The sequence below is a fragment of the Nicotiana tabacum genome, chromosome 5 (assembly GCF_000715075.1).
Source record: "Nicotiana tabacum cultivar K326 chromosome 5, ASM71507v2, whole genome shotgun sequence".
NCBI classification, from domain to species: Eukaryota; Viridiplantae; Streptophyta; class Magnoliopsida; order Solanales; family Solanaceae; genus Nicotiana; species Nicotiana tabacum.
Window position 1 is genome coordinate 115,534,311 of NC_134084.1, and position 25,404 is coordinate 115,559,714.

Sequence of the window (25,404 nt, forward strand, 5' to 3'; positions counted from 1 at the left end):
TCATCAAGGTAAGTAGCTTTATTTCTTCTTTTGTATTTCTCTTAGCTTTTCTTATTTGTCTAGTTAATTTTAGCTTAATTAAACAAAACCCTAGGTAGTTGTAGTTGTGCTAATTATTTTTTTAGTTTTCCACCCGGTGTCCGGTACCCGCATTGGAGCTAGACTGCCGGGTAAGGCCTCATTCGGGGAGCACCGCTCCCTACCAAGAATTTTTCCATACCCAGGGCTCGAACTCGAGACCTCTGTTTAAGAGAGGAGCAGCCCCATCCACTGCACCACATCACTTGATGGTGTAGTTGTGCTAATTGTTTTATAGTTTCTTTGCTTACTATGGCCGAAAATGGTTCTTAACTTGTGGGGTTTTTATTGTTCTTATGATTATGGGTGATTTTTTGTGTGTTTTGATGGTGTAAAATTAATTTATGTTGAAGCTTCGTGGGGGTGCTCATGTGGCCAAAAATTAATGAAGTTTGTGTAAAATTTGTGAACGCGGTGCTATTGTGGAGAGGGGGTGATGTTGTGGTTGTGGTGAGTAGTGTATTTGATATGGTTGTATGGTGATTCTAACCCAATTTGAATTAAAATAAGATGGTGCAGGAATGACCACAATATGTTTGTTGAATGCTTTAGTGACAAAAAATTGTGTAGTGTTGCTAATTTAGAAGTGAGGTGCTTTGTGAGTTGTGATACTTGATAATAAGTATGGGGTGTGATATTATGTTCTTATGTGTGAAACTTTAACAAGTTAGCCCCGGCTTTTAATCGATTGACCACCCCATGCTAATATGTTGCTAGTGCTAATTGGAGTGTCTGATTCATGTTAAGTACTTGTGTAGTGTTGTATCATATCTTAATTTTGTTAGTAGCAAATTAGACTAACTTCTTACTCTTCTTTTCTTAGTTACTAGTTTAGTTTCTTAATTTTGTCTTTTACACTAGTGTAGTCCGTGGTTATGTTGTTGGAATATTGTATTGGTAGTCTTTCAATGGGGTAGCCTGAGCCCCTTATATACATTGTACTTGTGAACCTGCCAATAACAGAAGTGTGGGGTGGTTTCCCCGTTTGGTCTTGTTTTTGCTTTAAGTGTTGTGACTAATATTGTTCGTCTTGTGTAGGTACAATGTCTCCTTGTCCTAGCAAAGGTTCTAACACAGGTACCTTAGAGGTTGTTTCTAGTAGCCGTTGAGGATGTAGGCGGGAACCTCCCTCACTCCAGTGGAGGAGGAATATGAGCGCATTGATCCCGATCCGGATGTAGTACCAGGATGTAATTATGGCATTCGGGTTGTGCCAGCTCATGCTAGGATGTGGTACCAGACCTTTTTCCAGTGGAGAGCCCTGACCCAGAAGTTGGTATTGATGATGGTAAGCTAGTCAGGAAATACGCGGGAATTTATGACAACATCAAATACCTGGGCTTTGAAAGCGTGTTCCGTCCAGGTTGTCACGACCCAAAATTCATTTAAGGCCGTGATGGCACCAGACACCAGTGTCAGGTAAGCCAACACTGAATAGTTAATTAAGTTCTCATTTTAATATTTTTGAAATCATAAATTCCTTCAGTTTAAGTATTAAAAGATGCATTTTACATAATAATAATATTGTTTTCCGAATTTCAATACTGAATATCCCATAATCATCCTAGAACACGGTATCACAGGTGCATGATCACTTACTAGAAAATAAAATAAAATACAATAACTTTCCGGAATACAAATTTGGACAGAAAAGAAAGTACAAGTACTCTGAAGGAGACTCTGCTAGCTGCGAATCATCTCATAACATGCAGCTCACCTAAATCCCCGTAACAACCACTCCGTTGCGCCCATAAGGCCACTAGACATACATGTGCATGTACAACGAAATGTACAGTAAGTGCAGTATGAGTATGAAAACAACATGTACCCAGTAAGTATCCAGTCTAATCTCGAAGAAGTAGTGACGAGAGGTCGACTCCGACACTTACTATGGCTAGCAATAATATACTGATAATATGATAAATTATGGATTTATAAGGCAACTGTAAACTCAATAACATGAAGCATGTAAACAATTCTTTTGTTAATAGGATATTTCCAAACTTATTTTCATCTTTCAATAATTTATATCTCCGGCCAATGAGGCCACATCAATTATCAATAATTCCAAAATAATGAATTAAGTCATGTGCAAATCGTGTTGTACAGTCCGATCCAACATAATATTTAAACTGTGCACTACCGGAGGGTCGAACGGAGCGAACCATAGATGCATCTATTTAATCTGCCGAGACATTCGGCCCAATCCACAAAGGAAAACACAATCAAACAGTCAATCAAGAATTTCATCAAGGAGCAATTATCCAAGGAGATGACAAATCCTCTTTTAACAGTCAAGAAAAAAGAAGTTTAACTTTTTAGAAATTCATTTACCAAGTTAATATGATTTAAGCAATTTAAATTGACAATAAGGTTACAAATATCGCAAGTATAGCATGCTCTGGGTCTCTTCGACTACCAGGACTTAATCATAATAGGAGCTACACACGGACTCTCGTCACCTCGTGCGTACGTAACCCCCACAAATAGAAGCATATATTGAATTATTTTACCTATGGGGTTAGTTCCCTCTTACAAGGTTAAAAAGGAGACTTACCTCATCTTAAAGCCCACTTTACGGTCACAATTTCTCTCTAAAGCCCCAACTTAGTGTCGTTCAATCCGAAACTAGTCAAACAACGTGCAAATTAATTAAAAATATACTCTAATGCTTGAAATTTAACAATTTATAAAAATTCTCAACTCCGCTTGAAAAGTTGGCAGTGGGGCCCACGTCTCGGAACCCGATGAAACTCACAAAATTCGACAACCTATTCGATATGAGTTCAACCATACCAATTTGTCTAATTCCGATAACAACTTGACCTCCAAATTTTAAATTTTCGTTCTTGAAAAGTTATGCAAAAATCTTGATTTCTTCCATTTAAATCCTAAATAAATGTTGAATATAACCATAGAATCTTGAAGTATAATTACTTTCGGATATAGAACACTTACCCCAATCCATATGGTGAAAATCACCTCAAACATTGCTTCAATCCGAGCTCCATAGATCCAAATATGTTAAAAATGGCAGAAACTTCAAAATATAGCTTCTGCCTAGGTATTTACTCTTCGCGATCGCGGAAAATGCTTCGCGATCATGAATCACAACCTTTCTCATCGCGAAGAACAAATGTCCAGCTCTTCCAGACAGCCTCTAGTATAATAGTTATAACTTGTTGTACAAAACTCCAAATTGTAAATGGTTTAACTTTTTAAAAACTAGACTCCAAGAATTACAACTTTTATGTTTTTCTCATCTCCCAGTTCCTTATATATTACGATATATAAGCTTTGAAAGTAAGCCCTATGTAACACAAATTTCTTCTTCACGATTTCCACACTCTTCCTGGATAGGTTGTAATGTATCACTCATAATTTTTGTGCAAAACATCAAATGCAAAATGGTCTAATATTTTGAAAACTAGACACAAAGAGATACAACTTTCATTTTTGGATCATCTCCAAATTCCTTATATATTGTACGATATAAGCTTCCAAAATCGGGTTAGTGCAGCAAAAACTTTCCTCTACGCAATCGCGAAAGGCCTTCCGCGATTGCGAATCACTGGACAATTTCTCCCATTTTACTCATCGTTATCACGACCAATTCCTCTTGATCCCGTAGCACACTATTGTAGATAAAAACCAGCAGCTAAAAATGTCGTAGAAATGGTCTGAAACCGCCCCGAAACTCACCCGAGCCCCTCGGGACCCTGTCCGAACATACCAACAAGTCTCAAAACATATCACGGACTTAGTCGATGCCTTAAATCACATCAAACAACTCTAAAAACACAAATCACACCACAATTCGAGTCTAATGAAACTAAGAAATTCCAATTTCTACATTCGATGCCGAAACCTATCAAATCGCGTTCGATTGACATCAAATTTTGCACACAATCACAGTCGACATTACAGACCTACTCCAACTTTCAGAATTGGAATCCGACCCCGATATCAAAAAGTCCACTCCCGGTCAAACTACTCAAAATCTTCAAATTTATAACTTTCGTCAAATGACCCCGAAATGACCTATAGACCACCAAATCTACTTCTGGAAGTGCTCCCAATACCAGAATCACCATGCGGAGCTGTTCCTAGACTCGGAATCCCAAACGGACATCAAACATTGAAATACACCTCAACCCAAATTTATGAAATTCTTCCTAAATGTGAACTTCCACAATAGGCACTGAAACGCTCCCGATTCATCCAAAACCCGATTCGGACATACGCCCAAGTCCAAAATCATCATACGAACCTGTTGGAACCTTCAAATCCCGATTCCGAGGTCGTTTACTCAAAAATTACACTTTAGTCAATTCTTCCAACTTAAAGCTTCCAAAATGAGAATTCTCTTTCCAAATCAACTCCGCACTTCTCGAAATCCAATTCCGACCATGCATGCAAGTCATAATACCTGAAGTGAAGCTACTCAGGGCCTTAAACCGCTAAAAGATGTGCTATAGCTCAAAACGATCGGTCGGTCGTTACACGGGTGAATTAGTGAACATGAGTATGGTCAAGGAATTCTACGCTAAGTGGCAACCTGAGGCTAATTTAGAGGCTTTGTATGAAGTGGAGGTAAGAGGCAAGATGATTCCATTTCCTTCCTAGGTCATAAATCAAATCATGGGATTCACGGAGCATTCACATAAGTTGTTCCTAAGATTGTTGTGTCGGCTCCTATCCTGATATTAGACGCCAGATGTGTGGCATGGGGTCTCTTGCCACATGGATGCGAGATACTAATGAGTTCCACAAGGACATGAAGAAGTGTCATTTCCAGCGTCCTGCCAGAGTCATTCTCCGATTGATTAATGCAAAGATCATGCGTACCCAGAATGACATTAATGTCTCCCGGTTGAAGGTGTATCTCATTTATGCTATCTTGACTCGGATGAAGTTTGATCAGGGTAAAATTATGCTTGAGAACATATATCGAGTGCAACCACTTGGGGCCCGCTACCTGTATTTACCGAGTATGATCACGCGGTTTCTAAGGACCCACCATGTGGAGGAAGAGTTCCATTATGATCAGACGATTCCAGTTTTATGGCCTCTTAAGCCTTTTGATGTCACAGCTGTGACAGACCCCCCTCCCTCACTACTGTTGTTCCTGTAGATCAGAGATTTGTTCGTGTTAAGGAGACACTGCAGCTGCTATTTGCTGATATGCGCCTTCCCGCTGCTCGAGGGGAGGTTGACTTGGCAGAGCTGCAGGAGGACCATCCCATCTCTGCAGTCACGCAGCAGTGGTTGGGCTAAGCTAATGGAGTCCATATGCCAGCGGACAAGGACGCAAATTCTATTCCCTATGAAGATGAAAAGTACATGCGCAACTTTGAGGGTGTTGATGAGGAATAGGCCACGGACCTCAGGGAGTTACCTTTTCACTCTTGTTTTACTATTTTGCATTAGAGATAATGCAATTTCTTAAGTATGGGGTGGGGTGCTCATATTTGATTGTATTTGTACTTGTTTTCTATTTGCCAATTGGTTTTGTTTGATTTGTTTCTGGATTTCTTAGACAATATGGTCTGTAATATAATTTTAAATTCTATCGACCTGTAATAGTTAGTAATTAAATGTTTAGTTTTGACTATTCTCGATGATGGATTTCGTCGACTAGCTTCTTGAGGGATTTGAAGTCGAACGAGACAAATACAAAAAAATTAAAAAATTTGAAAATCCACAAATATGTTTTTTATTTTATTTTATGCTATTTTATTTTACTTTCTTAGGTAGTATAGTAATTCTTCCTTGGTTTTTCTTTGTGCTGCGGTTCTTTTCCAAGGGTTTTACTTGAACCGAGTGTAGTTAGTTTTTTTGTTTTATAGGAATAAAGAATCTTGAGTCATAGTGGTAATTTGAAGCAATTTTCCTTGATTGCATATTCCTTGATAGTTGTGAATGCCTTAATTGTGACGTGTACGTTCAGTTCTTGACTCTTAGAAAGTGTCTCAAATTGGTTGATCGTAACTTGGATTAACTGCTCTGACTAGAGAGCCGGGAAAGATCCGATCCTAAGTGAGTTATGTGCCAATGTGTGAGTAAGGTTTTTGTTGATATTCTGTGCATTTCAGTGATGTATAAAACTTGTCTCATGTGTTTGCAAAGCAAAATAGTAGTCTTGTTTAGTCTAGAAAGTGATATAGGTATTTCTTTATTGAGCCAATTATATGTCGGTGACCCACCTAATAGTAGTCGCTTATTGCACTCTAATTTACTGCACTTTAATTGAGTTTGAGCTTTAATCGCTAGTGTTTTGTACTAATTATATGTTTTATGCCTTGTAGGAGTGATTCCGAGCTATGTAGATGTTATGGAATAGATTCAAGCTATTTTGAGCTTTGAAGTTTGAGTAGAAGCCCAAGGGATTAAGCGAGGATTGTGTTCGGGGGTCGAAAACCACGTCCGAATATCAAAAACACAAGAAAAATAGCTGGCTCTGAGAAAAACCCACAGTCGCGGCGTGTGGGGAGGCAGCGCACCGCCACTACCCATTTTTGCTACTAGTTGATTTTGCACGCTCTCTGATAAAGTCCATTACTGCCCCGCGAGTCGCCCCATGCATCGCGCCTATGCAATTTTTATAGAGTCACAATCCTATTTCGCGCAGGAAAAGGTATTTTTGTCTGGGCCCTACCCTACTTAGTATAAATACATATAAAACGTTATTTGGAGGACTTTTGACACAACTTAGATCTAAGGAGGAGTGGGAGAAGCAAAAGCGCAAGGATTTCATCATTTAATCCTCACTCAAGACAAGAGTTTGGATCGTTTATGTTTTCCTTTGATTTAAACATATTTGTGATGAACTGCTCTATATCTATAGAGTAGTTCTCTTTAGGATTTGATGAATTTGGTGTATTGATACTTGTTTATAGATATTAACTCTAGTTTTTATGTATTGAATCATTTTGTATGTTTTAATCGTTGCATCTATATTCACTTGTTCATGTAATCGAGAGAGGCATAACTTGTGATATCTTTGCATTATATTTGTTAGTAGAAGTCATTAATTCTTCTTAGTAATCGAAAGAGGCTAGTTGAATTGTTGATTAAACCTAGTTAGGAGGATAATCGAGAGAGGTTCTCCTAAAGACCAATCTACTACGAATTCTTACATATCTTCACGAGCTTAAATTGGTTCATCTTGTGAGGTTGAGACTTAATCGAGAGAGGAGTTTCTACTAAACAATTGAATTAATAAAAAAGTGAATTTGAGAGACTCACTTGAACCTTAGAAGTGAATTATCTAGAGTTAGATCCCAAACATTTATCTTGCACCTATCCTATCAACCCTATCTTCTCCCAATTGATAACCTTCTTTGCTCAGTACTCGCGTCGATTGTCATTAGCCAATAGTTTAGATTCTTAGTAAATTTTAATTTTAATCATATATAATTCTCAATTGTTGATCATCTTAGATAGCAATCTAGCTACAAACTACGATAATACTGTTTAACTCCAATTCCTGTGGATACGATATTATATTTTACTATATTCGACTAGCGAGCATATTTAAGTGTGTGTCTTGCGCTCGTCAGCTTGTAATCCTATTTTCTTTGGCAACCACACTACAAGCCTGACCCCTTGTTTGAATTGACTATATGTTTGCACTGTCTACCTCTCTTGAGCACTTGATATAATTATGAGCATGATAAAAGCTAAGTGGAGGTATAGTTGGATTTTTGAGTGGAATTATAAAAAGGATAGGTGAATTGTTTTAAAAAATTATGAGAGTCACTTGTAGGGAATTGGGAAAAAAAAAGTCAGAATCTAGAAAAAGAAAAAATTGTGGTGTTTGTATATGTTATAAAGAAAATTATTCCTTGCTAGTGGTAAATCTTGCTTTGTCTGTGCTTAAAGAAATTGGGAGGTTGATGTTAATATGATGTGAATGTTGGAGTTTGGTTCAATATAAGTGTGGGGTTTGAATTGTGAAATTGTATATGTATTAAAGTGTTCATGGAGGTGTAGCCACTATATCTATATGTATTCTACCCGTTCCGCAGCCTATATTATAACCAATTAAAGTCCTACTTGATCCTTGATTGAATGAGCTCAATTAGTAGAGTATTATACGACGGGCGAGCCTATGGTACATCTTCTGTTGCACATGAATTTTGATTCTGAGAGTGAGTTAATTCTCTATATCTTGAGTTCCTAATTGTTCTTGAACGATTTTGTGTGTGCAACTACTCTCTATTGTTTGTGTGAGGGCACATCATTTGCGAAGGTAAGGTAACGCCTTTGTCCTCTGTGTTAGAGTAAGTGAACAGGTTGTGAAAAATACGTTGTGCTTTTGAGTCGAGTCTTGAGGTTAGGATGTTATGATATGGTGCTCAGTCTATTTTAAATATTCTTGGCATGATATTTTAGGGATGTTGTTTGATGAAAAGGCCATCCCTATGAAGTGTAGTTTGATTGCTCGAGGACGAGCAATGGTCTAAGTGTGATGTGTTTATGGTAGGCTATAAACCTGTATTTTAGCCGTAATATTGCACGCTAATTACTGTATTTTATGTGTGTTTGAGCTTAAATGATAGAGAATTATGCTTATTACGTGTTTTATGCTTTGCAGGAAATGATTCTGAGCTATAATCGAACAAGTTGGAGCTTTGAAGTCTGAGTAGAAACTCAAAAAATCAAGTCGGATCACGTTCAGGGGTCGAGGACCAAGTCCGGATGTCAAAAACTGAACAAACAAATTTACTTTGAGAAAAAGCCACTACCGCCCGGCATGGGGCGTCGCGAGGTGCGGCGCAGCAGTGTAAAATTGGTTTGACAAGCAAAGTGCAAACTCTCAATGCAAAATCGTCAGAGTGATTTCCAAGTTCGGCTAGGAAATGGTATCTTTGTCTAAGTTTGTTTTACATGGTATAAATACACCAAAAATACGATTTTGAGAGGACTTTTGACCTATGAAAGAAGGGCAACCAAGGCAAGAAGACCCAAGAATTCAACCAACCAGGCAAGAAGATGCAAGAATTCGTCAATATTTCAACTTGCAATCGATGCAATATGGGAGTTTGTATTGAATCATTAGAATTGATGTTTTCTTTATTTTGAGATGTCACACTCTATTGCTACGGAGTAATTTCTATTAGGGTGTGGACATATACGGTGTTTCGATAACCTGTATGGATTCAATTCTTGATAATTCTTAGAATTAATTAATGGAGCTTTAATTTATATTGTGGAGTTATTTATTATTTTGCTTAATCAGAAGAGGAGTTTGATATTGAATTTCTTCACATCTTATGCTCTAGTTTAAATTTGTGATTCAAATAGGTAATCAAAAGAGCCTCTTGAATTATTAATCGAACTAGAAAATAGGGGAATATTCGTGAGAAGTTACCCTTTAGATCATAACCATCATTTTATTATTGCAATTGTTTATCGTGCTTCAATTGGATTAATTACTTAAATTAATGTACCTTATTGAGATGTCACGCTCCATTGCTATGGAGTAATTTTTATTAGGGTGTGGACATATACGCTAATTCGATAACTTGATTAGGGATTCAATTCTTTATAATTCTTAGAATTAATTGATGGAGCTTTAATTTATATTGTGGAGTTATTTTGTTATTTTGCTTAATCGAAAAAGGAGTTTGATAGTGAATTTCTTCACATCTTATGTTCTAGTTTAAATTCGTGATTCAAATAGGTAATCGAAATGGCCTCTTGAATTGTTAATCGAACTAGAAAATAGAAAATAATTCATGAGAAGTTGCCCTTTAGATCATAACCATCATTTTTTTGTTGCAATTGTTTACCATATTTCAATCGGATTAATTTTTAAAATTAATGTTTAATCGAAAGAGGAACCTTAACTTCAAGTGTAATCTAATTATCTGTTGAATTCGCGAGAATCAACTATATTCTAGAGTGTATTAACTCAAGAATTGGATTTCGAGTCAGTTATCTTGCACCTATCTAGTCAAGAACCCTTTTGTCCTCTCATTGATATTTCTTTGTTGCTCATGATATTTCTTCATTGCTCTCGAACAACCAGCTTCATTTTATTGCCTAGCGAGCAATAATTTTATGTTGTCTTTTGCGCTCGTCAAAAAGTTAGGGATGAAGTCAGTAGTTTCTTTTTATGATCTTAACCAAAAGAAACGCAGCCATGCTACTTGAAGCAAGAACATGAAGATGCTACAAATCAAAACAAGAAAAACGGGAGGAATAAAAAAAAGAATGTGTTACTGCAGCTTTACTCGAAAAAGAAAGGAAATAAGGGTTTGGGGAAGTCAAACAACTAAGTGATTATCGCGTCCACAAAAAAAGGGAGCTAAACACTAAGCTGCTTCGTTGGACATCTTTAGTTGGAGAAAAAAAAGCTGGTTGTTCGAGAAGAATTACCAAGTAGTTTTTTTTTGGTTGGAAAGATAGGCAATATTATAACATAATAAATATTTACATAAATTTAGAGTCTTGGATGCATACACGGCATCCATTGTACAAAGATAGAGCTAGATTGTTTGTTTCCCACTACATGGGAAACAACACTAGTACTGGAAGTAGAAGCTACTAAGGGAGTTGTACTATTACATACACTAGCTAAACCATATGATCCAGAGAAAGATTGTGTAACATTCCTACTAAGTTGCCGAGACATCCTGCTGTGAAGTGTGCCCTGGTGATCTTGTTTATAACAAGACATATTAAAAGGTGGGGGTGTTCCAAAAAGTAGGCATTGCTCATGTACATGCGTTGCACCATATTTAGCTAACTTATCTGCTACACAATTCTGCTCTCTGTAGATAACTTGTACTGATGGACTATCCAACTGTCGGAGCAAGGACCTGCAATCATTAATAATATTAATAAAGCTCATTGCTGGTGACTTTAACATACCAATTATTGCTTGTGCATCTGTCTCAATGATGATTGGTAAGAGCCTTTGTTGGATAGCAATTTGTAAACCTTTGAGGAGTGCAAGGAGTTCTATTTGTATAGAGGTGCCTTCTTTGACAGACCCTGCAAAGCCTATGATCCAATTACTTTTGTGGTTGCGGATAACTCCACCAATTCCATAAGTGCATAGAGTCGGGCAGCAAGATCCATCAATATTTAATTTGTAATACATATGATCAGGTGGATGTCATTTAATATAGATAGGAGACTTTGATCTCTTCTTACTAGATTGATTTGTCAAAAAGTAATATTCAGCTACCTTTACGAACAAAGAAGGCATATTTAAGTCGTTTACTTTTTGTTCATAAACAAACTTATTCATTTTAAGCCATATTTTTCATAATGCAAAAGGAATTATAATTGTAGAAGGGATATTGTATGGTGTAGAAGGCAAAGGTATATGTATAAGTTGGTACACCCAAGGCATAAGCTCATTTTGAGGAATAGCTAATGAGCTAGTGGGAGGTGATATTCTAAGAGATTTCCAAAGAAGTATGGTATTAGCACAAGTTTGAAATAAATGAGGAATTGTTTCATTATGTTGGTGACATTGTGGACAGGTTGATGAGTTAGTAATACCTACTTGTGAGAGATACACAGCTGTTGGGAGTTTGTTATGACATAATAGCCAAATGAAAAAAGATATTTTAGGGGGAACGGGAAGTTTCCATATCCACTTATAGGAGTTAAGCAGACATTTACCAGTGGGTGTATTAATGGTGGTTAAACACCTGTACATATAATTAACTGAGAAGATTCCATTATCCGTTAAATTCCAGTAAATTTTATCATAGTTAGTGGATTCTATTGGCATATAAATATTGTTAATAAAAGAAATTATATGCAAAGGTAATTCAAAGGGTATGTTGTCTAGGTGCCATCTATTATTAAAATAATAATTAGATACTAATTTATTTTCCTCAAATTGAGGCATAGGGCCATGAATATAGTCTCTAAGTATGAAATTATGCTTGAGCCAGGGTCAGTCCAAAACTTAACATGTTATCCCGTTGCAATATTCCATTTATAACCTAATCCACAATATTTTCAGCCGTTAATATATTACGCCATATAGTAGAGCTATTGTAACTTGGTAGTGGCTTTGGCCGTACATAATTATGTAAAAGGACTTGTGCCCATAACTGTTGTAGATCATTGAACATTCTCCATGCAAGACTTGCATAGAGTGACATATTTTTAATATCAAGACTTTGTATACCTAAACCCCCAAGTTCCAAAAGTTGTGTGATTGTGGACCACTTAAGGAGATGTAATTTTTTCCTTTGTACAGTTGTGCCCCATCGGAAATTTCTTTGGTATTTATTAAGGTGGCTTAGAATATAACTAGGCAGTTTTATATATTGCATCAAGTGATTTGGAAGATGGTTAAGGGTGGATTTTATTAGTGTTAGTCTTCCCGCTCGAGAAAGAAAATTAGTTTTCCAGCCTGCCAATTTTGTTTTGAAATTATCAAGTAAGAATTGATAGTCAGATTTTGCAGGCTTGGTTGTAAAATTGGGAAACCCAAGTACTTTCTAAAGCTACGACCCTCTTTCATATGAAAAAGTTGCAAAATTATTTTTCTAGTAGTGGGTTGACAATTTTTGGAGAAGCAGATTTTTGATTTCTTAAAGTTAATAGATTGGCCAGATTGATTAGTAAACTGTGTCATAGTACTAACCATTGATTGACATGTACTAGTTGTAATTTGCGAGGTAAGGGTAATATCGTCTGCGAAGAATAAATGAGATAATGAAGGCCCATTTTTTGCTAATGATATGGGTTTCCAAGCCTGATAATCAACAACATTATTGATATTTCTGGACAACATTTCAAGACAAAGGATAAACAGATAGGGTTACAAGGGATCACCCTGTCTTATACCCCTTGTGGGCCGAAAGGCATCAGTTGGACTACCATTGATTAATATAGAGGTAGTAGTGGTGGTAATACAAGACATAATTAACTTGCTAATAAAAATTTAATAGTGTTGATGAACAAGGTTTTCCTCCAACCTAGGCTTTTGGGATTCAAGAAATTAGTTTGGTGAGTTGAATCTTTCGGATTGGAGCAACAAATGTATTCGCAAGGAAGAATTTTGAGGTAAGTGAGACTTTAAGTTTTGATACTTGATTTTTCAAAATTAATTTTGAAAGTATGTTTTGTCTACCTGGTTTATGTTCTGGGACGAGCCTACGCTTGGTAGAATCAGTGGTCTTTGACTAGGCACAAATATATATTATTTTTTAAAAACTAAAATTATTTATAAGTGATTTGTGGTGTGGTGTGATGTGGCATAACCTCGTGCTATGGTGTTGATGCGTTAGAAAATATTTCTTCGATGTCGTAATATATTTGGAGCATTGTGTATGTCGGTGATAGATTTAGGTCATTTTCTAACACTTATTCTAAAAGTATTCAAAGTGGCTGGTCGAGTATCTTACTGGGTTATATTTACGTACAACCCACTCCTTACTTGCATGCCTATGCAGATACTATTGGTGAAGACGAAGCTAGTAGATGAGAAGTTTGCTAGTAGCTGAGGAGCCACCGCATTGTTCGTGGAGGCTGCCAAAAGAGTCTTTATCATTTGTTCATACGATATCTTTTGTAATTTTCTTAGATGCTTCATGGTCTAGTGTGAGATTTGGGTTATAGTCTTCAATTTAATATTTCGAGCTATTAATTTTTCCTAATTAATTATTAGATTATTTGGATACTCATTTAATTAATCAAATACTGAAAACTAATGGCTGAGGCATGAAATTATGGTTCGCCTGATAAATACAATATTTTGGATAGATTGTATCGTTTGTCATTGTTTCATGATATCATGCACCAATAATATGAAGAATAAACTTGTAATATTATTTTAAAAAAGTATGATACGGGGTAAAGTTATTATATAAAAAGGTAGTGTAAATGATAGAATAAAATTATTTGATAATAATGAAGGGTGAGATGAGAGAAAAACACAAGGTAACGATGCGACTACACCAAATCGGACGTTACGTAAAGTGGCACATTTCGTTGTTACGTAACGATAGATTAAACGATACGATACTATAAAATTTAAGTAACAACTAAAACAAACATCGTATTTAATGTAACAATACGATACAATACAATAGGTAACAACCATCCAAACAAGCTGTTATAAATTAATCGTGTCTATTTGTCCGGTCGTTGTCACATTACTAATGCTATTTTCTCATATCTTATTAAGTTTTGGCTTTGGGCCTCTGATTTCATTGTGCTGCCCCTGTCTTTCGGGTGTGCACTGGGTAACCTGCTTACTGTGCAATAGCTCGCAAACCACATAGGAGATGTAAAACGCACTAAGAAAGCCCGATGCGACGAGCTCTGACGGAGGAGGCTGCTAGTAAGAGAAATTGATCCCGAATCTCCCATGTAAAAAATTACTCATCCAACTAACTCAGCCAATCCTTGCGGGCAATTCTATAGTTGTTGATAAAGGTTGGAACCGAACTTAGGTTGATAACTGATAGAGCAGTAGCTACTGATTCTGCAAAAAGTATCTTTTGGTTATTTTTATCTGGTGTATATATAAGATTATCGATGGCTGGCATATGCATTCTCAGAAAAACATGTACCGTAGTAGTATATCCTGCAAGTAAGTTTTTGTTTTTCAACTTTCATATCTAACTTGAACTTTCTGAGAAGTAGTAGATTTTTTAGTCTTATAATGTTGCTATTCTTAATTTCTTATATGCGGTACCTGCAATTCAAATAAATAAAATATTTGATAATGTAAGCTCATTTTTCTTAAAAAATAAGACTAATGGGCTAATGGCCATGTTTAATTAGACTCAAGATATAATGAAAGCAACGTTCCTCAATTTCTAATAGTAATACAGTAGCAAATTTAACCTGAGAATAATGGTGACTTTGAATGTTCTGTTTTGCCGTGCGCACGTGTAGCTTAGACACTAAACTTCATTAGTACACCAAACATGACACCGAAACATCAGCACCTGCAACTCTGTGGAATCATATAAATCATTAAAAGGAAATGGATTGTTTAGTTTAGAAATTCTCATTGAAAAAAGGAAATGCCAATTATGAATTTTAAGACCTATTTAATTGAAAATATTTCACAAGATTTAATCAAAAAATTTGGTAGATTTTTTTGAGTACATTATATATTCATTATTGGATATATTCACAAGATTTAGTCAAAAAAATTTATATGCAATATCTTTTTTTATTACATCATATATTCGTAATCCCCGTTTAGTAACTACGTGAGAAAAGATTGATCATTAGGAGCTAACTATGGTACTTATCATTTTGATAAAATCTGATGAACCTCGAAGATCAGATCAACCGGAGCTAGGAAGAAGAAGATGAACAAGAAGGTTCTAGAATGAAGAACTCATTGGAGAGCATGTGAGCTGAAAATGATTGTATATTTCACTATGTAAAAAATTGAATACAAAAGATATATGTTCTACTTATATACATTGTGTATGACAACTGGACTAATCATTCTCCACTAACTATCTAACCACCAATCACATAATTAGTTATAACTAACCTTCAGCTAACTACACTAACTCACGTGATTGTCATGTGTCACTCTTCTCCTCAATACTCCCCCTCAAGCTAGGTGGTGCAAATAGGTTGAGCACTCCTAGCTTGCTCATCAGGTACTCATGTTGTAATTGTCTTGAAGCCTATTTTAACCCATATACGAATTTGTGCAGCCTACACACCTTCTCCCCCTGGCTGGGAAATCCCTGGGGTGGACACATATATACTTCTTCAGTGAACTCTCCTTGGAGAAATGCATTATAAACATCCATTTGATACAAATTCCAGTTGTTGGCTGCAGCTAAAGCTATAACTACCCTGACTGTCACCATTTTGACTACAGGGGAGAAAGCTTCCTGATAGTCTAAGTCTTCTATTTGATTGTAACCTTTAGCTACTAGTAGTGCCTTGTAACTTTCAACCTCTCCATTGGCCTTATACTTTATCTTGAACACTCACTTGCATTCAATAGGAGTCTTCCCTGCTGGCAAATCTACCAGAGTCCAAGTCTTGTTGTCCTTGAGTGCATTCAACTCCTGATACATAGCATCAAGCCATTTGGGATCTGATGCAGCCTCCTCATAACTCAAAGTCTCTCTAATGCCGGTGATTTTGGACAAATAAGACTGATACTTGACTGAGAAACCTTAATGAGTCAAATAGTTATGCATTGGGTATTTGCAAAGCTAGTGCCCTTCTGACTTTGTCAAGGAACCGTTGCAGACATAATCTTGCAGCCATACAAGCTCCTTAGTGGTCCTGCCTGACTTCCTTAATGGGGGACCCATAGGAATAGGTGTATCCTGTTCTGAAAGAGGTGACTGCTGAGCTGGAGTGTCTTCAGAGAATAAAGGAAGTGGTGATGAAGGTTGTGTATCAGCAGTGTGGTTGTCTGCAACAGGTGGCATTGCTGAAAGGGATGCATCATCATTTTGTGTGTTGATCTGCATAGGAATAGCGTCAGTAGTGACTGGATAGTGCAATACACCATTAGGAAAAAACTGCAACTTTCCTTCCTTAAGTACTTGAAATGGAAAGATATGCTCCATAAATTTGACATCCCTGCTTACAAAGAAAGAGTTAGTTAAAATAGTATACAGTTTGTATCCCTTCTGGGACAATGAATATCCCATCAACACAGCTCCAACTGATTTGGCTGCAAATTTATCTTTTTCTCCCACAACCTTAGCAAAGCATAGACACCCTATGGTTCTCAAGTGCTGTAAAGATGGTACTCTTCCATACAACATCTCAAAAGATGATTTTCCTAACAACACTGATAGATGCAACCTATTTATGACATAAATGGTTGCATGTACACATTCTCCCCAAAATTTTAGAGGCAAATAACCCTGCAACCTGATGGTCCTAGCCACTTCCAGTATGTGTCTTTGTTTCTTTTCCACTACCCCATTTTGTTGTGGGGTGTGAAAACGTGAACTCTGGTGAATCATTCCATAAGATTGAAACAAACTGTGGCATTTAGAATTGAAAAACTCAGATCCATTGTCACTTCTTATTACTTTCACAGTCACAGCAAATTGAGTCTTTATTAAGGCTAAAATTTATATCAAACATACAACCACATCACTCTTGAGCCTTAGTAAGTAAATTCATGTCATTCTACTACAATCATCTACTATAGTAAGGAAAAATCTATGTCCACTATGAGTTTGTACTCTATATGGACCCCAAACATCCACATGAATCAATTGAAATGGTTTATCTGATCTACTTATACTCTTAGGGAAAGGCAATCTGCCTTGTCTAGCCAAAGGACAGATTGTGCATTTCTTTATTTTATCACTATTAGCCTTGAACTTCATGTTTGGAATTTGTTTCACTAATCTATCTGGAGCATGTCCAAGTCTTCCATGCCACACCTTTAAGTCCTCCTCCTACACAGTAGATCTCTAAAGATGTACATTTGCAGCCTTGGCTTCATGTTTCTGATGCTGGAAGTTGTACAACCCTTCTAATTCCTTACCAATCCCCTTCACCGTCCCACTGTGAAGGTCTTGCATTATCCAGAAGTCAGGATAAAAGGATATAAAATATCTTAAGACCCTTGTAAGCTTGGACACAGACAAGAGGTTATATTTAAAATTTGGAACATACAAAACATTCTTAACAATATTGTTTTCACCAATTCTACTCTCTCCGGTACATTCAACATCAAGTGAAGTTCCATCAAGTACATATACCTTTGGTGCATTGCCTAGGATATTTGTGTTTATCTTGTCAAGTAGCTCTCTGGTGTGAACCATGTGGTTGGTTGCACTAGAGTCCACTGTCCAATTCTCATCTTTAACCTTTTCATTTGTAACAAAGGTCTTAGATGTACCTGCAAAGCTTGCATTTTCACCTGTCCCTGTACTAATCTGCTTCAATATTTGATCATATTGCTCTTGAGTAAACATGATTGGCCTTCCTCCTTGTGCTACATTTGCAGCAAATGTGTTGATCACTTGTTGTGCCTCCTGTGTAGTTGTATTGGTCACCTGCTTTGTCATTGATTGTTGTTCTTCCTGTATGGTTGCATTGGCCATAGGTCTTTGAGGAAAGCCTGTTGTCTTCTTCCTCATTTTGAAATCAACTGGATATCCATGCAGTTTGAAGCAAGTGCCTCTTGTGTGTCCTTTATAGTTGCAATAATCACAGAATAGATTTCCTCTTCTGGGATTATAATTGTTCCCTGAATTCATGCCTTTGTTGGTGAAAAATGTTGTTCCATCTCCAATGTCTATAGACTGAGTGAACTTTCCCAAAGCTCTTTGGCTTTCTTCAGAGACTATCATGGAATATGCTTTATTAACTGTAGGAACAAGGCTCATCATCAATATCTGACTCCTAGGTTGGCTATATATTTCATTTAGCCCCATAAGAAACTGCAGCAGCCTTTGGTACTCAAAATGTTCAAAATAGCTCTTAGATTCTGTGCAGTCACACCCAGGGCAGGGCATCAAGGCATCATATTCCTCCTAGGTGTCTGTCAATTTGGAGAAATATGCAGAAACTGAGGAAATTCCCTGCGATAAAGTTGCAATTTCCTTGTGCATGAAGAAGATGCAATATTCATCTACCTTATCATACTTATCCTTTAGATCAGTCCAGACTTTGTGTGCACTAGATTTTTATACAATTCCACTAAGTAATTATGTGCTCACAGCATTCATAATCCATGACAGAACTATTGCATTACACTTCTCCCAAAGCTCATGCAAGGATCGATCAAACTTATCCTTAGTACATCGTCCATCAACAAATCCTAGCTTACTTTTACCAATTAGACCTATTTTCATAGATCTACTCCACAATGCATAGTTTTCAGATCCAGTTAGTTGAATAGAGATCAGGGAACTACCTGGAGTATCACAGGGCTGTAAATACAATGGGTGATGATGATCTATGGTCATTGCTGTGCTTGTTCCAGTTGAATTTTCTTCTCCATTCGCCATTGCCAACAGATTCAGTTGATTCAACTCTCTGATTCAAGGAATTATAGATTCACAAATCGCAAATCAAAAAACAGAAACTAGATTAACTGATTGAGGAAAAACTCAAATAATCAGCAACAAAATGATTCTGCAGACATCAGAAGATATCCACCACAACGATCGTGTGTTTAGCCCCTAGGCTCTGATACCATGATGAAGCTCGAAGATCAGATCAACTGGAGCTAGGAAGAAGAAGATGAACAAGAAGGTTCTAGAATGAAGAACTCATTGGAGAGCATGTGAGCAGAAAATGATTGTATATTTCACTATGTAAAAAACTGAATACAAAAGATATATGTCCTACTTATATACATTGTGTATGACAGCTGGACTAACATTCTCCACTAACTATCTAACCACCAATCACATAATTAGTTATAACTAACCTTCAGCTAACTGATATATGTATTATGCATTTTTATGGTACTAATATATTGGCTCCTGTTGCTTTTTTGAGCCGAGGGTCTCCTGAAAACAGTCTCTCTACCCTTCGGGGTAGGGGTAAGGTCTGCGTACATATTACCCTCCCCAGACCCCACTTGTGGGATTATACTGGGTCGTTGTTGTTGTTGTTGTTGTTGTTGTTGTAACCTTCAGCTAACTACACTAACTCACGTGACTGTCATGTGTCACTATCCTCAATAAAATCAAAATTGACAAGATTTTAGAAATGCCATATTTATTACTCCCTCTGTTACAGTTTATGTGAACCTATTCTTTTTTGATCCGTATTAAAAATAATGATCCCTTTCTAAATTTGATTACAATTTAGCTTAAACTTACAATTCTAACCTTAATGAAAAGCTTTTATAGCCACACAAATACTATGGGCCCCTTTTTGACTTGTTTAGAACCACAAATTCCAATTTTTTGTATTTTTTCTTAAACTCCGTGTCCAGTCAAACAGGTTCACATAAATTGGAACGAAAGGAGTAAAACCTATTGTTTTCACTTTTATGTTTATGTATTAAGGCATACATGTACGAATTTATTTATTAAAATCATTATTTCGGATTATAATTAGCTTATAATCACTTCCTTAAAATATTAAAAGCAAAAATGAAACTACTATCCGCTAAAGTTCAAATAAGATTAACACATCATTAAACGAAAAAAGAGTATAAAGAAACAGCTTTTTATTACTCCTATCATTATTATTGACGCAATTACAACAACCAAAAAGCTCTTGTTTCCAGTGTTTACAAATAGTACTAAATTGATGACGCCACCCACCATTTACCCACCTCCTTCCCCCCTCACCCCAACCCCCAATTCCCGGCGCCGGCGTGGAAATTCCGACGGGAGGCGCCGCCGGATCCGGTGCAAAAGGATAATTCTTAGACTCACTCTGTAATTCCGATCTCTTTCAATCAACAGTTTTAATCCCATCAACTGAACTCAACAAACCCAAAGAATTCTTCTTCTTTTCAATAACATCAGCTCTTTCTTCATCTTCTTTTAGCTCCCTTTCTTCGGATTCCGGATCTTTGCTAGAAACGGGTTTTGGTTTGACCCGATTGAAGGATCCGAATTTGGGGGTAACTTCGGGAGTTGAGCAACCGGAGAATTTCGAGTCAAAAGAAAATGAAAACCCTAAATTAGTAGCTGAATTTACGGAATCAAATTTATCTAAAGCAGTGGGGCAGTTTTTTCTTCTCTTGGGCTGACGTAAGCTGTCTGGGTCTTCCTTATCGGGCTTCTCTTCGCAACTTTCGGTTGCAGCCTGAGGTGGCAGATCGTCAACGGTGCCCGGTGCCGGAGTTGAGCAGTTGGCTGCCGGAGATTGGTCGGTTTTTGGGTCTTCCATAGCTATCAGCAGTTGGGGGGATGGGCACTGGGCAGTTGAGGTTTTGGGATCGGAAGAGTGGACCGTGTGAGAGTGCGTGTGAAACGAACTTCCCGATTGGACGGTTATATTTTTTTATATGAAGGATTTTTCTGCAATCTTTTGATAGATGTACGGTCAAAATCAGCTTTGCCCCTTTTGTGTGACTAAAAACTGGAACGCAATAAGTCAAGGTTCAGCCTCGTATTATATCGAATAATGATGCAAAGTTAGGTTGTCGAGCTCGTGATCTTGAGATTGATCAAGATCGAGATCGACCAAGATCGATACCGAACAAAATAGAGATCGAGGGAAGCTTACCGAGTCGAATAATGGAAAGTCAAAATATCCGCCGGATTAATTAGCCAATCATGAGATTTCTTTACTCATATAGAATTGTACCTAGAGTAGGACTCCCCTACTATATAAAAGAGAGTCTGATTATTTGTAAAGACATCATATTCGCACAATACTAAGCAATATACTGTCATTTTCTAGCTTTATTATCTTGTTATTTTGTTCATAAGCAAGTTGAAACATATTTGGTTCAAGGGAGACCGAACTCGAGGGCCAAGACTGTTCAATTCGTGCGATTTGCATTATTTCTTTCATTATCAATATTAATACTAATTTATTCTTCTTAATTTGTACCAATTTATATCACGTGTCCTTAAAATCGTGTATAAATTCAATTATTATCCGATTTTAGGGTAAACACTATTAACTCCTTTTGCCACATATATACATTTGGTTTGGAACATTATTAGTAATTGTGCAATGATCATGTTTCTATGATAAGTTAACTAGTAAAGTTTTAAAAGTTGATAATATCGTTCCATTGAATCACTTGAGAGTTGAAATATTTGTAAAGAATTGGACTTCAATTCATAAGTGACGACAGCATTTTAATTTTCTTTTTGAGGATTACTTATCTAGAGTATTATATTTTTCCATCTTCAAATACTATAGTTGCAATTTTATTTTGTCCCTTGAAAATTAGATAGTGAAGGAATACGTTATTCTAAACACATTAGATAGTGCGTAAATCGTAAAACGAGAACTTACTTATTTGCGTAGCGGAAGCGGAAAGAACGGAGGAACCGCGGCTGGAATCACTGGTCGGTGGTGGTTGTTACAGTGTGTTGGAGCAACCCCTAAACCACTCGTCTGATTTTGGGAGAAGAGCGCGTGGGAAAATACTGTTTTTCTATATATTTTTATTGTACACACTAAGTGTACTTATATAGGGAGTATTAGGGTTAACTAATAACCCTACTGGGCCTTAGAGCACCCTTTATGGGTGTTGAAATAGCACGTGCTAGCCAGTTTTCGGACGGTTCATTCAAAAATAGCCAGCGTTTGCAAAGTCATTGAAAAATAGCCACTATTTTGCCGCAACAAGGACTTGTCCGGCATAATATACTGCAGATCGGTGCACCTGTGTATGAACTTCCAGCATATTATGCTGGAACTCCAACACGCGGAAAGTTCCATCATGAATTTCCAACATATTATACTATATGTCTAATATAGTAGAGATTGGAGCACTTGTGTATGAACTTCCAACATATTATACTGGACCGGTATATTATACTGGAACTCCAGTATATTATGCTGGAGTTCCAGTATACTTATGCTGGAACTTCATTATAATATGTTGGAGTTCCATTATACTTATGCTGAAACTCCAGTATATATGCTGGAGTATTTTTCGGAATTTGAACGTGTTTTCGCTCAGATTTATTTTTACATGAAAAGTGGCTAAATTTTGATTACTTTTGAAACTGTGGCTATTTTTGAATGACCGCTTGTAAATCTGGCTATTTTTGAATTTCTCCCCTTATGGATGGACCCAATATTTCCTACATCTCCCAATCATACATAATGAGAGTGCCATCTAGCATGAGAAACATATTCACAACTCATCTTCTCAATCATTCATACAGGGAAGTAGACCGTGCGACCAGCATACTGTGAGAGCTAAGTGCTATATATTTGTTAGGAGTATATAGCCTCTCGTCGAGCGCAAACCTGCAAGTAGATCATAAAATATGCAGTACCCTAGATCATATAAATCACATTTAATATAGTCTCAAAATCTCATATATCATTATTTCTTGTATTCATAATCATATCTCATAAGTTATAATTGGTGCAACAGTGAATACAAATAAATGAGATTCCATTAATGATCTTCCTCTTCTCACGATTCCCTTAACATTAGCATGACTGCTTTTCTAGATATGCTCCGCTAGACCTAACTATTTCTAGGAGCATTCTATTTCTTCTCTCGGCAATACCATTTTGTTGTGGAGTATTTGGAATAGTCAACTTGATGAACTATTCCCTTTTCATCACATAAATTATTAAACTAGGTTGATAAGTATTCACGATCACGATTAGTTCGAAGAGCTTTTATCTTCTTATCTAATTGATTTTCCACTAAGCTCATATAGCGTTTGAAGCAACTTACTGCTTCTGATTTGTGGGAAATTAAATAGACATAACTGAAACGTGTAAAGTCATCAATAAATGTGATGAAATAACTTGCTCCATGCCTAGCCCTAGCATTCATAGGCCCACATATGTCTGAATGGACTAATTGCGAAGGATATTCGGCTCTAGACGCTTGACCAAAAGGTTTTCTTGCAGAATTCCACATGTTCAATGTTGGAATGCAAACCTTATTTTGCTAACCTTTGCATTCTTTGTTGGCCAATATGAACAAGTCTAGCATGCCATATGTTTACATCACTGTCATATTTATGTGAAGAAACAAACATTGAAAAACTAGCATTATTATTAAATGAATCATAATCCAAATCCATAATAATTAAACCTCCAGTCACAAAACCAAAAGTCAACTTGGCAAAATTTCCATGACAAAACAAGTTAAATCTTAGCTTAAGAAAAACTAAAACTGAAATAACATTCCGGCGAATTATTGGTGCAAAGAGAACATCATGTAGTATTAGGTCTCGACCACCACACATGACTAACTTGCATGTACCGATCCCTTCAACAACAACTTTATTGTTGTTGCTCACATATATCCATTTTACTCCACGTGGAACTTGCCAAAATTCAACAAAGGCACTGCGTTCCCAGGCTATGTGGTCCATTGCTCCTGAGTCTACAATCCACAAAGGATTATATTCAGTTACAAAAACAAAACTAGAAACACAAAATTTACTAATTCGAGCATTGTGAAATACCTTTCTAGGAGGCTCAGAGCAATCTCTGGCGTAGTGACCCTTTGTGTCACAATTATAACATTTCACTTTAGCAACTTTGACACGTTTGGGACGTCTATTCTTGCCTTTTTCAGTCTTTGCCCTTTTTGCATGCTAAGGTGGCCCTCTCTTCTTTCCCTAGTTCCTTTTCTTTGAATCACTCTTGGTCTTGGAGGTTGTTGCCATGTGCAACTCAGCTATTGGCATTGCGGCCTCAAGTCGTTCCTCCTCTAACTCAAGATGCCCACGGACATCTTCCAGAGTTGTGATTCTCTCATTATGGGTCAAATGCATTTTCATATGATCCCAAGAACTAGGTAAAGAGCGTATGACAGCTTGATTTGTTGTTCATCAGTCAACACATGACCAACATCTTTCAACACCTCGATCATATTTGTTATTTGCCTCAGATGTGTTTTCATTGAATGTTCTGGGCGTTTCTTATATGAATCAAATTTGATCGTTAAGGATCACAGCCTTGCAGTGGAACAAGTACCAAACCTTTTCCTCAAAGCAATCCAAAGATCCATAACTCTTTGGTGATCCTTAAACTCTCTTAGGATGTCATCATCCAAGGTGCTCAACAATGTAATGCGAGGAATGGAGTTCTTTTTCTTCCAACTGTAATAGGCTTCATGTTCACGCCTATGACAAGCAGTGTTGCCTTCCTCAGGCTTATTCATGGCATTGTTAATGGCCTCCAGAACCTCTTGCTCCTCTAGCACATACTGGACTTTCAAGCTCCAGGTTTCATAGTTGTCACCATTGAGCTTCAACCCTTTGTTGAGCTCAGCAACAATATTTTTCTATATTGACCCGGCCGGTCATTTCATGAATTACCACTCCGTTTTCCCTATTTCTGCTTTTTTATGTCTTGTTTAGTCGTATTGTATGGAATCGAGTTGGTTGGTTGGAGTTCGGAATGATTTTGGTGATGTTTGAGACATTTAGTCTCTTAAGTTGGTAGTTTAGTTGGAAAAAGTCAACCGGGAAGTTGACTTGTGAGAAAACGATCTCGAAATTTGATTTTTATGATTTAGATAGCTTCGGGAGGTGATTTGGGACTTAATAGCATGATCAGAATGTGTTTTGGAGGTCCGAAATAGATTAGGCTTGAATTGGTGAAAATGGATTTTTGGCATTTTCCGGTTGATAGCGAAGATTTTGATATAGGGATCGGAATGAAATTTCAGAAGTTGCAGTAGGTCCGTTGTATCATTTGTGACGTGTGTGCAAATTTTCAAGACATTCGGACTAGGTTTGATAGACTTTCTGA

The 25,404-nt window shown here is 37.0% G+C and overlaps 1 protein-coding gene across 1 annotated transcript; it reads right to left on the reverse strand.

Annotated features, from left to right (window-relative positions):
• Positions 1-16,028: 16,028 nt before the first annotated feature.
• Positions 16,029-24,811, reverse strand: LOC107814988 (uncharacterized). The gene is made up of 6 exons (XM_075253026.1): positions 24,625-24,811; positions 23,593-24,028; positions 18,741-19,059; positions 17,499-18,461; positions 16,289-17,120; positions 16,029-16,219 (listed from the first exon to the last, which is right to left on the reverse strand). The coding sequence occupies exons 1-6, from the start codon at positions 24,809-24,811 to the stop codon at positions 16,029-16,031; spliced, it is 2,928 nt and encodes a 975-aa protein (XP_075109127.1).
• Positions 24,812-25,404: the final 593 nt, after the last annotated feature.

Excerpts from the sequence above, each read along its gene's own strand:
- LOC107814988 (XM_075253026.1), bottom strand. The coding sequence starts at position 24,811 with ATGAATAAGCCTGAGGAAGGCAACACTGCTTGTCATAGGCGTGAACAT. Across the intron at positions 18,462-18,740 it reads TGTCATGGATTATGAATGCT|TTTCTTATGGGGCTAAATGA; the intron begins GTGAGCACATAA and ends AGGCTGCTGCAG. Across the intron at positions 16,220-16,288 it reads GCAAGATTATGTCTGCAACG|GTTTCTCAGTCAAGTATCAG; the intron begins GTTCCTTGACAA and ends TGACTCATTAAG.